The sequence below is a fragment of the Paramisgurnus dabryanus genome, chromosome 17 (genome assembly GCF_030506205.2).
Source record: "Paramisgurnus dabryanus chromosome 17, PD_genome_1.1, whole genome shotgun sequence".
Lineage (NCBI taxonomy): Eukaryota > Metazoa > Chordata > Actinopteri > Cypriniformes > Cobitidae > Paramisgurnus > Paramisgurnus dabryanus.
In genome coordinates this window covers 24,828,298-24,841,403 of record NC_133353.1, presented here as the reverse complement: position 1 = coordinate 24,841,403, position 13,106 = coordinate 24,828,298, and the positions used below count along the sequence as shown (strand labels likewise).

The following is a 13,106-nucleotide window of genomic DNA, read 5'->3' as shown; positions in this document are numbered from 1 at the left end:
AAGTACTTTGTTGTTATTGATTCCTACCAGAGTTAACCACAAGTTACATGTTGACTACGAAAGCCGCTTCTTTATGTTGTTACTACTGAAACCGTCTATACAACTCCCATTGTGGATGTGCACCATAATCACAGCACGCTTTTAAACGCATCCAGTCAAAGCACAAGCATCATAACATTAAGCAGTTTATGTCTTTTGCTATCATTTTAGTGATTAGCTGTAATGTATCATCCTTTCACCTGTTCTCAGTCAAGATGTCTGGTATCTCTTGACATTTTATGTTTAAATATGAGATGATAACCCATTGAACTTGTGACGGCGCTGTACATTTTGCACCTGACTGACTGTTTTTTCGTTTTACCAAAATGAATCCGAAAATCACGGCGCGGGTGCGCGTAGGAAACTGACTTATCTGTTTGTTTTGGAATCATGCATGGTACTGATGACATGCGCCGATTTGCCCAGTCTTTACTACCACAGGCGCTTGTAACGCTAACCAGACATCCAAATGCCACCATAATCACAAAAAATAAATCATAGATCATCGTTTTCTTGATCGATCGTCAATGCCACGTTCAAGTACTTGAACAAAACTTTTTCAAAAAACTATTGTCAGATTTAAAAAATTGATAAAGCATTACCTCTGTTATTTGCCGTGTGTTGGTGCTTATGAACTGTACTTCTCAGTATTCTAGGATTGTGTTGTTGTCTCATAAATGCACCAGCCCTCATGTTTCTCTCTAAATCAGTTTCACACTTAAAATCAATGGATATGCAAATCGACCCTTTCCTTAGCTGAAACGCTGCTCAATTCACATTCAAAAAAATCTCTAGCTGCTTTCCAGACATTTTCTAGTCTGCCTACTGCTTTTGACTTTTCTCTGTCTGCATGGGACCATCATCAGAATTTCTTTGAAGGAACATTGCCCTACCTTTGTGCTCAAATGTTTTCGAACAAACACAGCGTGATTTCAAAAAAAAATCTACAGGAGAAAATAAAGGGGGAACAGACAGTTTTCTGGAAGCAGAAAAAGATGTACTGTCATTCTCACCTCCTTCTCATGAAATTCCTTACTAAGGCCAAAATCTGTCAGCACAATATGACCATTTGAATCCAGAAGTATGTTCTCAAGTTTCAGATCTCTGTAGACGATTCCCAGCTGAAAAACAAACAAACAGGAATGAAGACGCTTCTATTTTTAGATGTGGTACTACTTTAGCAATTTCACGTCATTAAGTACCATCTCATTTTCAGTGTTAAGCAAAATATTTATTTAAAACTGCTTGAGTCTAAAACTCTTGTCTGAGGTCCTAAAAAGCAACCACTCTCATCTGGAAAATGTACAGTCACTTTAATAAATAATAAATGGTAACATAATAGGACATGACAAAAATGAGACAATGTTAGTCTCACTGTCAAGGTCCTTTATACAAATGTGCACTGCCCCTGGGCAACTCTCTTGACTCTGTATAATGCCTGCTAAGTACAGAACAAGCATGCATTAAACACACATCTCTTCCCTTTTCTGTAAACAAAGCCTCGAGAAATGTTTGAGCACTGCAGATAAACTCAGCCTGCCCTGCTTAGCTAAGAGGAATTGATTCGAGTAGGCAGAAGGGAAAAGAAGTGAGATAAGGAAGAAACTACACTGGCTATTCTCTGAAAATGAGCTGCCGGAGAGATTCGAGTGCAGATGAGCGTGCGATTTCTACAGCAATTTTTACCTTATGCAAGTGCTCCAGTGCTAGTACAATCTCCCCGCTGTACAGTGTAACTTCTTGTTCTTTAAAATGATCCCTCTGGACCAGGTGTGTGAAGAGCTCACCTCCATTCACATAGTCTGCAATACAAGGTTTTTACGAACAAAAGTGCAATTAGTTTAACCGTTTTATTATTTAAAATATGCCTCGTCTTTTGCAGTTAGAGCGAAATCCTGTTTAATGCTGATGCTGACACAATCAGTCCGAGCGATACCACAAAAACCAAGATTTCCTGTAGTGGCATAGACACTTCAACTTTTCGCTATAACACAAAAGGCATGTTGTGATATTCAGTCTCACTATGCAGTTTTTAACTTCTTCACGTATTCCCTTCTGAGTGTGTTGACAAAAATTTGTATAAGATGCCCTAAAAAAAGTTATATTATTTATTGACCATTAATTAATTCATTTATTTAAATATAATATAAATAATATCTCATCCAACTGTATTTATTAAAAAGTATGAATGACAAATATCTAATTTACATTAAAGAGCACCTATTTCATTGCTAAGAAACAACGTTATTTTGTGTATTTGGTATAATATAATGTGTTTGTGTGGTTTATTGTTAAAAACACATTGGGGCGGTTTCCCGGACAGGGATTAGACTAGTCCTAGACTAAAATAAATATAAGAGCTGTCCAAACTGAAAATAACTTGCACTGACATCTCTTAAAATACGTCAGTGTCCTTTGTTTTGCCTCAAAATGCACGCCAGTAATGTTTTTAGTAAGGCATGTTTGTTAAAACTAGTTATATTCCCAAATTAAACTAAGGCCTAGTCCTGGCTTAAGCTAATTCCTGTCCGGGAAACCATCCTTTTATTTTCCGCATACCGTACATTTTTGTAGCTCCAGATTTCACTCTCTTCCTGAAACGCATGGATTTGAAAAGCTCTGTGTCCCTGATTGGCCAGCTAATCTGTACATTGTGATAGGTCTGAATACCTCTGACGTCAGCCGGAAACGTGATGCTCCTTACCATGTTTAAAATATTTGGTTGCTTACAGGAGTAAACTTGCAGGCTGTGAGTCCGGGAGGAATTATGATAATGTCGTTCTTGTCTACATCACCAATCTTAGGAAGTAAACTGTTGCCTCCAATCCGTGTGTTTAGTGTAGTCCAAGAAAAGAGATTTACGCTGGAGACGATTAACCCTAACCTTTTGCATAACGTTAACATGTACTAATACACACTTGCACACACACAAAAAAATTAAAAACGTGAATCGGACAATTGGTGCTCTTTAACCTATAGTTTGACGTAGTAAAACCCCTACATTTAGATGAATGTGATGTTTAATATGACAGTAAATTATTTAGTTTATTTACAATATGTATGTGTCACAATTGTTATGTAACCTAGTATGGGCATATTAAAGGCATTGTAATGATCACATATCAGGTGTACTTTATATTACTCTACACAAACCACTTCTTAAGGGAATTAAACTTTTTAAATATACAAGGTGCCAAAGAATGCATTGATTTCATTCATTTACAACCATAGGAATTTTCCCTAGAATGAATAATAATGTTGAGCTTTGCTATGATTTGTTGTTTCACATCGAGGCTCATGTCAGTAGCTCACATTAAAGGGGACATTTCACAAGACTTTTTTAAGATGTCAAATAAATCTTTGGTGTCCCCAGAAAACATATGTGAAGTTCTAGCTCAAAATACCATATAGATAATTTAGTATAACATGTTAAAATCGGAGCTTTGTAGGTTTGAGCAAAATGTGCAGTTTTTGGGTGCGTCTGTTTAAATGCAAATAAGCTTTGCACTAAATGGCAGTGCCGTGGTTGGATATCGCAGATTAAGGGAGTATTATCCTCTTCTGACATCACAAGGGAAGCCAAATTTTAATGACCTATTTTTTTTTTTTAAAGTTAATGGGTTGTTCTTTTTCACCTTTTCTAGATTGATAGAAGCACAGGTTAACTAATTATAGCACCTAAACATGGAAAAAGTCAGATTTTCATGATAAGTCTTCTTTAAGTAAACAGATCTTATATGTTTGAGCCTTTATCATACAAATTTTGAGGTACAACCAATTGTTCTGAGTAGGGATGCACCGTTAGGATTTTTTGGGGGCCGATACAGATTTAAACAGACAACTTCTGGCCGATACCGATGCAGATACCGATATTAAACACTTGTATACAATACTATACAGTTGGTCTATTAGCTAGTTTATTTCTGCATCAAATTTTTTTTACTGAACATGGATTTGATCTAATTAACATTCAACTGACCAACAAAATAAGAGAGGCACAAATTAAGCTAAAACAAATATAAGACGACAGCATGACAACCTTCAAAGGTGTTTTTTGCTATTCAGCATTTATTTTATTAACAACATTAAAGGAATAGTCTACTCATTTTTAATATTAAACTATGTTATCACCTTAACTAAGAAGAGTTGATACATCCCTCTATCATCTTAGTGCGTGCACGTAAGCGCTGGAGCGCGCTGCGACACTTCGATAGCATTTAGCTTAATCCCATTCATTCAATGGTATCAAACAGAGATAAAGTTAGAAGTGACCAAACACATCAAAGTTTTTCCTATTTAAGACGAGTAGTTAGTTATATGAGCAAGTTTGGGGTTACAAAAAAAACGTAGCGCTTTTCTAAGAGGATTTAAAAGAGGAACTATATTGTATGGCGAAATAGCACTTTTGGGAGTACTTCGACTTGGCGCAGTAACACTCTCCCTCTCCCATTATGAGAGGGAGAAGGGGAGCGGATTTTTCAGGCGAGTCGAAGTTCTCCCAAAAGTGCTATTCTGCCATACAATATAGTTCCTCTTTTAAATCCGCTTAGAAAAGCGCTACGTTTTATTTTGTACCACCAAACTTGCTCATATAACTACTCGTCTTAAATAGGAAAAACGTTGATGTGTTTGGTCACTTCTAACTTTATCTCTGTTTGGTACCATTGAATGAATGGGGCTAAGCTAAATGCTATCGAAGTGTCGCAGCGCGCTCCAGCGCTTACGTGCACGTACTAAGATGATAGAGGGATGTATCAACTCTTCTTAGTTAAGGTAATAACATAGTTTAATATAGAAAATGAGTAGACTATTACTTTAACAAATTTTTTACATATAATGGATTTCTTTATGCAGTTAATTAATAAACAATCGGTATCGGCCTTTCTCGTGCTATTGCCTATATGCCGATGGTTTCAAATAGGGTTGTAACGGTATGAAATTTTCACGGTATGATAATCGCCTCAGAAACTATCACTGGTTCGTAGTTATTTCTCTTCAGATATCGCCTATGTATAATCAACTTAAAATTGACTTCAACTTCAACATTTAAATCACTTAAATGTGCTTTAGTGTAACGACAAGAAAATGTCATCAAGACTTTTCTCAAGAGTTCACTTCAGAGGTGCATTTATATAACAGCTTTGTGTCCGAAAACAGATCGGCCGAAAATCAAACACACATCCGTTTCCGATTTATGGCCGATTTTCATGACTGGATTTTGGGATTCCCTCTGCATCACGGAAATAATACTGCTTTAAATTATAAACAAAACACACTTTTATCTGCACAGAGGGATGTGTTTGCGAATATGGTAGCACATGTTCGACATATTTTCTCCTTTTGCAGCCACTCTTCGTCCACATTTCTTGCAAACTGGATATCCATCTTAAAGGACAACACGTGCTCATTTTTGGGATACCCAAAGTATTCCCATAATGCAGATTTTAACTTTTTCTCAGCGGGGGATAGAGGTTAGATTTTGTGTTCTTTGGCCATGAAATTTTCTCTGCTGTACAGAGAAAAGCTATATAAGTGGTGTCTAGCAGTCATGTGAAATGAAGTATATATGCGCAGAAGCACAGATGAGATTTCCTTTATTATAATTTTTTCCAAAACCGGTATTAAGCAAATGTTTACGGTATGATAATCGTGCATGTTAATACCATGGTATACCGTCATATATACCTAGTTTCAAATTCATCAAAAATCGGCCGATAAATATCGGCGGCCGATACATCGGTGCATCACTAGTTCTGAGATTGGAAATGGATGTTTTCAGTATAAACCTGCAAAACGTAATTGTAACATCAATAGTAGAACTTAAGCCTAAATGCTAGTGTATAGGACTGCACGATTCATGCTAAAATGTGAATCACGATTTTTCTCCATGGGAATTGAGATCCCGATTCTCTCACCCGATTCTCTTTTTTTACAAAAACATTTATTATGCACTTAACTTAAAAAAATGTGCTACAGGACTTTCAGTTATAATAATGTGTCTTAACAGTCTCTTTTCCTTATTTTTGACCCCTTAAAATTTAGAGTAATTTAAAATTTGTTTGCTTTTAATTGGCACCTGTGCTTTTTGTACTATCAAACTGGCCAACCTTAAAACTTTAATAAACTAAACCTTTAAAAGACTAAATGATCAACATTGAGGCATCAGAGAGAAACGCAGACATGTTACAATGTTCCCCTCGTGCTAAAATCCCTTTCTAATAGGGAACTTGTGGTGGTGACACAGATGCAGTTTCTCAATTTGAAGGCTGCAGCCTCTGGAGGTTGCATTTCTAAGCTGCGCATCATAAAGACTGTCTAATTTCAGAATATTAACTATTATTTTTAATCAATCATAAATTGTTGTAGTATGTTTATGACTTGCGAATGTAATGCTCTGTTAACTCAAATGAACCAGGCTTAATAACGTATGCAGCCTGCATATGCAACCTCCGGAGGCTGCAGCCTTCCCATTTAGAAACAAAGTACCAAGTCCACCAAGTAAACGACTGTGTTTAGGTCTGCCGCCTTGTTATACGTCACGCTAATGACAGCGGAACGCCGCAAATGAGATGCGAGAGGAGAGAAACGATCGGGTCGGATTGGTGAATGAATAGGGTTTGGTTTTACCCTGTATGAGTGTGTGTTAGCAAGTTTGCCTGATTTTATAACATCTTGGATTGTAATGTAAATACTGAACACGTGAATGAAGCATCTGAATACAGGGAAATACTGTATATGCAAGTGAATCGCCATCATTTAGAATGAAGATCGCATTTATGTATGAATCGAGATTGTGATTCCTATTTCGATTAATCGTGCAGCCCTACTAGCGTATAGCATTAACTAGCATATCGCGCTAATTTACCATTCAAAACTTTTAGCATTGTACAACATTGTAATAAATGTAATTTTGGGGCATATAACATGACTGTAACATCAAAGTCAGTGTTCTGTTGAAATTGGCCTGTTTTTTGCATGCACAAGGTTTACATAAGAAGAAGGAAACAATCGTGTTTGAGGCTCATAACCATGTACAGAACTCTTATTATTCAACTATGCCTAGGTAAATACAGTTTTACATTCTATGGCACCTTTAAACTTTGAACTCTTTATCCAGATTTCATACGATGCACTCATTCCTTGCCACTACTAGCTACATGCTCTATGAAGATTGCATGCAAATACACTTGGACCAAAACAGACACAAGCTGCATTTGCATTCTATCAAATGCAGAAGTAAAATTGAAGTGCAATATGTGCAATAGGCATTTCTGCAATCAATGAGTAAGAGAGGGAGAGAAATACCTAAAATGAGATGCAGTTTGGTGTCCGTCTGGAAGGCATAGTGAAGTGTAACAAGGAAAGGAGACTGTCTGATATGCTCGAGGACCTGTCTCTCTGTGCGCGTGTGCTCTGCTGTCTTGGCCTTCTGCACAATAGTGGCTTTTTTCAAAACCTTCATGGCATACAGTTGACCTGAATCATGGCCGCTCACCTTGCGTACCAAGAACACCTTGCCATAGGCTGCTCAGGAGAGAAAAGTGCTTTGTTAGAGAGAGGAGTAAAACCAAAGATACAAACAGAACTGGCTACTTGAACTCTCACTGACCTCCAGTTCCCAGCACTTTCAACAGCTCAAAGTTTTCAATGCCAACACGCTCAACGTGGCCCGTCAAATTTGCTGGGGGAAGATTCAAACATATCTATCAGAACATGTTAGATAGAGCCAAGGTCCTGACTTGAACACCACCGAATTCAACCTTATTCTGACTACATGAAGAGCCCAGATGCAAATTCCTTTACTGTAAATGTGCCTGACATGTACTCCTGTAAATAAGCTTTTTTTTAATCAGGCTCTTATGTTTAGGTTGAGTAATTTCAATTTAATGGCAATTAAAAGGGTTAGTAATTAGTCAGTAATTGAAATGCCTTATTTTCAAATGTCACTTCAGTCATTTCATTGGTATACCAAAGTTAAGCATAAAGCCCCCTTCCGATGCTGCGAGCATCTCAGACAATGCCCCCGTCTGATGCCGCGAGAGCCCTCCCAGTCAAACCACTAGTTTTTTCCCACCGCTTTCCATAGGTCTTTACGCTTACACTTTTTGGGGATGTTTTTTCTGGCTGCTGTCCGTCATTTATGTGGCATTTTTGGGGAGTACTCTGGGTTCGGGCTAAAATTCCGAGCTCGGAGCCCTCTCCTCGGACAGCACGCCAAATATGCTTTATCTCATTCCCTATCGATTACATGTTAATGCGAACTCGTGAATCTATAGCAGAATAAAAGTTTTTGTTTATATAAGGAGATGCACGGTACATGATAAAAGATCTGAACCGTTCAGTTCGCTTGTCTTGGTTCGGAGCGTGTGTGTGTCGAGGGTTCAACGCATGCGCAATGTAGCTAAAGCCTTGTATACTTTCATCTGGCTCCACAGCCTCCGTTTGGGTAGGTGTTTATACTCGAAGCACAGACTGGGTGTCGTGTGATAAGTCGCCATGCTCGGCTAGATTCGCCTGGAACTCGTGCTTCTTGGGTTTTGACATGCACACCGCCAAGCGACATGGCGTTTTGCGCACTAAACGCGCGCTACCGCCCACTAAATGCCTGCTACCGCCCACTCCGCATTGGCATCATTTTTGCCACGCACACCCTCGCGCTCCTGTGGACGCGTCGAGTATAAACAAAACTACATTGAAGTTGGCAGTTTAATAAATGCAGGTTATTTCTTCAGTTTAATCTTTGTGCGCTTCAAGTTCAGTCTTTGAGTGCTAAAAAAGCACATAAGTTACTGTACAGATGGCAATACAATGTGCTTAAAGTCAAGTAAAATTCAATTTGTGCATGATTACATGATATAGCAATTTTGTTAACAATCATGATATAACATATTTAAATATACATAATTATTATACGCAGTTCACACACACACACACACACACACACACACACACACACACACACACACACACACACATATATATATATATGATGTAAACAAAAACTTTTATTCTGCTAGATTAATCGCTAAGCATCCCTAATATCCGTGTTTTGAGGATTGCTCTGAATCTGATCTCTACCAAAAGTCCTTCACGGAATTTGAAAAATGGAATTTTCTCAGCTTTTGGCTTAAAATTTTTTTTTTTAAAGATACCTACCTATATTTGAAAAATAATAAAAAAAGAGAACAAATTAAAGTTTTTTTTGTTTGAAAGCAGAGGGTCTGTTTTTTCATTTGATATATTGTGTGTTTATATATATAAAAAATAACTTTTTTTTGAAAGGCATTAAACTTTTGTGAAAATTATGAAAAATGCTGGCGCTGGCTGGCAACTTTAAAAAAAATGCTGTCAGGGAAAGAGTTAATGTCATTAGGCAGGGCTCAACGCAAATAATTTTTTATACTGGCCCAGTCGGGCCAGTGGTTCAGGTTTTCACTTGCCCTCCCAAAATTTTCACTGCCCCCCATAAAAAATGTCAGTGTCATATATTTAAAAATAAATTCAAAAGTCAAATATAATTGCATACATATCAGTGGCGGCCGGTGACTTCTTTTTTCGAGGGTGCTCGATGCAAGCTCTTAACAACATGTATGTAACCTGTCGTGTGTGTGTGGTTCTTTTTTTTAAATATGTGTTCTGCGCGTCAAGAGATCCTGTTTGCATCACGTGTTTTGTCAAAATAAAGGGTTTATGATAAAAGACGCTCGCATTTGCCAGATACTTGCATCATCTCATGCATAATCAGAGTTTACTGTTAAGGGAGTGTCTTGCGTGTATTTTGTGAACGTGAGTGTCTCTTTTATCATAAACGGTTTTGACGCGTGTGCAGCAGGCACTTATTTTGACAAAACATGTGATGCACATGGTTCACATGACACAACAAACACATTTTTGAAAATGCAAGCAACACACGACACTCCAAACACTTATTTTGAAAAAACAAAAACATGAGCACCTCGGATGACCAGTCACGAGCCGCCACTGATACATATACAACAGACATTTTCTAACGAAAAAAGGTTCCAAACCTTTCTGCTTTACCTGTAAACTGACAGCAAACTGTGTAAAATATTTCATTGTTTCTGTTGTCGTGTTTTACCCAAGTAAATGTCTGCTTCCAAGATGTTAAACAATATACATTGCTAAAAATATATTTTAGTGACTGAGGGTGAAGCACTGGCCCGATCGGGCTAGTGACAATACTTTTTACTGGCCTGAACGTCTCTCACACTTGTCCCAGGCCACCGGGCAGTCCTTTATGTTGAGCCCTGCATTAGGCCTATCTCAATTTTGACAGAGGTGGCATTTAGTGGATTTTGCATCAGAGTTCTTCATATATTTAGCTCCAAAACCTAGGTGTTTTTTTTTTTTTTAATCTATCCTGCAAATCAGTTGGGAAGGAGATATCACATTCAGAATTGCAAACACTTTGATGAAGAGTTGCATGTCTGGCTGGGCACAAACAGGAAGATTTTAAGCCTGATACCCTCAGCGATCAAAAGGGGGCTTGGCCTGATTAGTGTTTTACCGCAGCTTATTTTTTGTGTCATTGCGATCATTTTCCTGCTCCTGATTGTGTTGGAGCCTGTTTGAGATTACCACACTAATTTTAATGACTGACAGAGTGACCAAATTTAAACATCTAAAAATGGCAATTTTGGGAATCATAGTCCGATTCCATAACAGTTGTTGATCTAAACTTTTTCTTATTATTTTTGTCTTTGCACTGTAGTATTGCCATCTTTAATATGTGTGTCCAATTTCCTTAGATATGTGCAATGTTCTGAGCCTTAATGAATGAGACATAGAAGACAGCAAGTAAGTGGTTAGCATATATTTACATGTTAACATGTTGCCTAAAGTAAGGCATGCCAATGAGCTGCCCGGTGAGGTGAACACATCCCTGCTGTTACCCCCTTCACTACATAACAGCAGCTTTTTATCGCAAGCAAAACTGCACACAACGTCCCTCTGTTATCTCTATCTTCGCAAAATATCTGATTTTGGAAAGACATCTTGTTACCACAACATCCTCTGATTGGATATCAAGAAGCTTATTTAACACTTGGGTAAAGAATATAGGAAACAGCTCTCTATTGCACAACGGCCCTTCGCAACCACTCACAAGCGGCCTACGGTCACTACAACATTTATTAATAGGCTTCATGACCCTATCTCCCCTCTCAGGACCTAAAGGCATTCATGGAGAGAATTTAGTCCCCATTGGTTTTCATTTTCTTAAAGGCACAACATGTAGGATTTCACCACTAGAGGTCGCATTTTTAAATCTAAACCAAAGGCGAAGCTTAACAACGTTAACGAGTGGAATGATGGGAGATGTTGTTTTCACTTTCCAGAGACGTATGGAATTTGCTAATCATGAGGTAATGAATTAATTTTGCATGTTTTGTACCTGTACGTTTGATCACATTATTTCATGCCACTGTAATGAATTGGAACAGCTGTGTGCTAGATGCCATATAACCGCCACTTCCACATTTGTGGACACCTGTTACAAAATCCATTGCATTACTTCCATTCAGCGCTGACCTATTAAGGAACAGGGTAGCCAATCTGATACTAATATAGCCATTAAAATCTAATGACTGCAAATGTGATGTACACACTATTGCTCAGTAGGATCTCTTAGTAATTTTCAAAAAATTTAAAAAGAAATTATGAGTGACCCATTGCTTTTGGTAGGTTTACAATCTCACACAAAGTTGTAATCAGTTGATCAAATGATGAGTAAAGTTATGGCCAAAATGGCCATTTATCTGTCTGGCCAATATCTTTATCTCAGTAGCAGATATCTGTCTGGAACCTATTACTTGAGGCATACATACTTTTTGACATGATACTTCAAAACAAATGCTAAACAGATAGCTAATAAGCATTTGTTCTATGGTGATACATTTACTAGCCATTAGGCAAGTAAGGTTCATTAACCTGGTAACTTTATTTACCAGATAAAGGCAGTTCAGTTCATCAGGTCCCTATAATTAGCTCTAGTAATTGGGTTTCTTTGGACTCAGGGATGACTGAGCACAACCACGTACACGGTCGGACTCTTAAATACCAAACGTTAGCGAGTCCTTTCATCATAACGTCAATATAGTCTAACATTTATCACTTACAAGACATGCACTTATAGTGCGACTGTGGTTGAGATAACACGTTTCGAAATTGCATATCTAATACACCTTCCAATCCCAAAGTAAACCGGGTTGATGGATGATTTTGGCATGAACCTCATAAATAGTACTGATAGCACTTCATGTTTTACACTAGCTAGCCAGCATTTACTACATCTACTGTCGTGCTATAAGGAAAACACTTTCAAATGAGCAAAGTGAATGAACTATTTCTTAAAGACAACACAGGATGTCATTTACCGTTTTTGAGCTCGTGTTTCACGGTAAACAGGTCACCTTCTTCCGAAGAGCCCTCCATCGCAGACGGCATAACACCTCGCGTGATCGGAGCGCGCACCCCCTCCTCCGCTCGCGGCACGACACACAATGCACAACACTGGAATAAAGTCGATCACAGCGCGATTACATGAGCGTAAATGTTGCTATAAAGCAACCTTTGAGAAAATATTGTACACGGCAATAACTGCATTCTCGTGGGAAGGGCACTCGGCCAGTAAGTAGCTAACTACAGCTACACTGATAAAGATACACACACTCGTCGCCGAGACCTTAAGACACGCCCACTGAAGCTAGTGGTAAAAAATACTTCTACTCTATTTAACCCATCAGCTGCCAATCACCGCCCAGTGCAACGTACAATTTTTACTTTAACTATTTATTGTTACATTGCTGGAGTGCCTGACGCAATAAGTAATTTTCTATTAAACATTTTAATATTGGCTAAACAAACCATTACTAATTGGTTTTACTATAGTTTCATATAATAATAAAATAAATAAGAAAATTACAAATATTTTTATAAAAATAAATGTATTAAATAAATATTGTCATTATCTTTATATATTTAGTTAAAACTAAACTACCTTCATTTAATTGGAATGTAAGTACATTCTAATTATTTGGTATTATTAA

At 37.8% G+C, this 13,106-nt stretch overlaps 1 protein-coding gene across 1 annotated transcript in view; it reads right to left on the bottom strand.

The window, feature by feature from the left end:
• rps6ka5 (ribosomal protein S6 kinase, polypeptide 5) overlaps positions 1–12,742 on the bottom strand; it is a 42,955-nt gene extending 30,213 nt beyond the window's left edge. The window contains exons 1-5 of the mRNA XM_065288535.1: positions 12,435–12,742; positions 7,649–7,720; positions 7,345–7,563; positions 1,726–1,841; positions 1,053–1,160 (exon numbers count right to left, since the gene is read on the bottom strand). Coding sequence (XP_065144607.1) covers positions 1,053–1,160; positions 1,726–1,841; positions 7,345–7,563; positions 7,649–7,720; positions 12,435–12,504 — 585 coding nt within the window. The 5' untranslated portion in view covers positions 12,505–12,742. The remainder of the gene's footprint in view (positions 1–1,052; positions 1,161–1,725; positions 1,842–7,344; positions 7,564–7,648; positions 7,721–12,434) is intronic.
• Between the last annotated feature and the right edge of the window lie 364 nt (positions 12,743–13,106).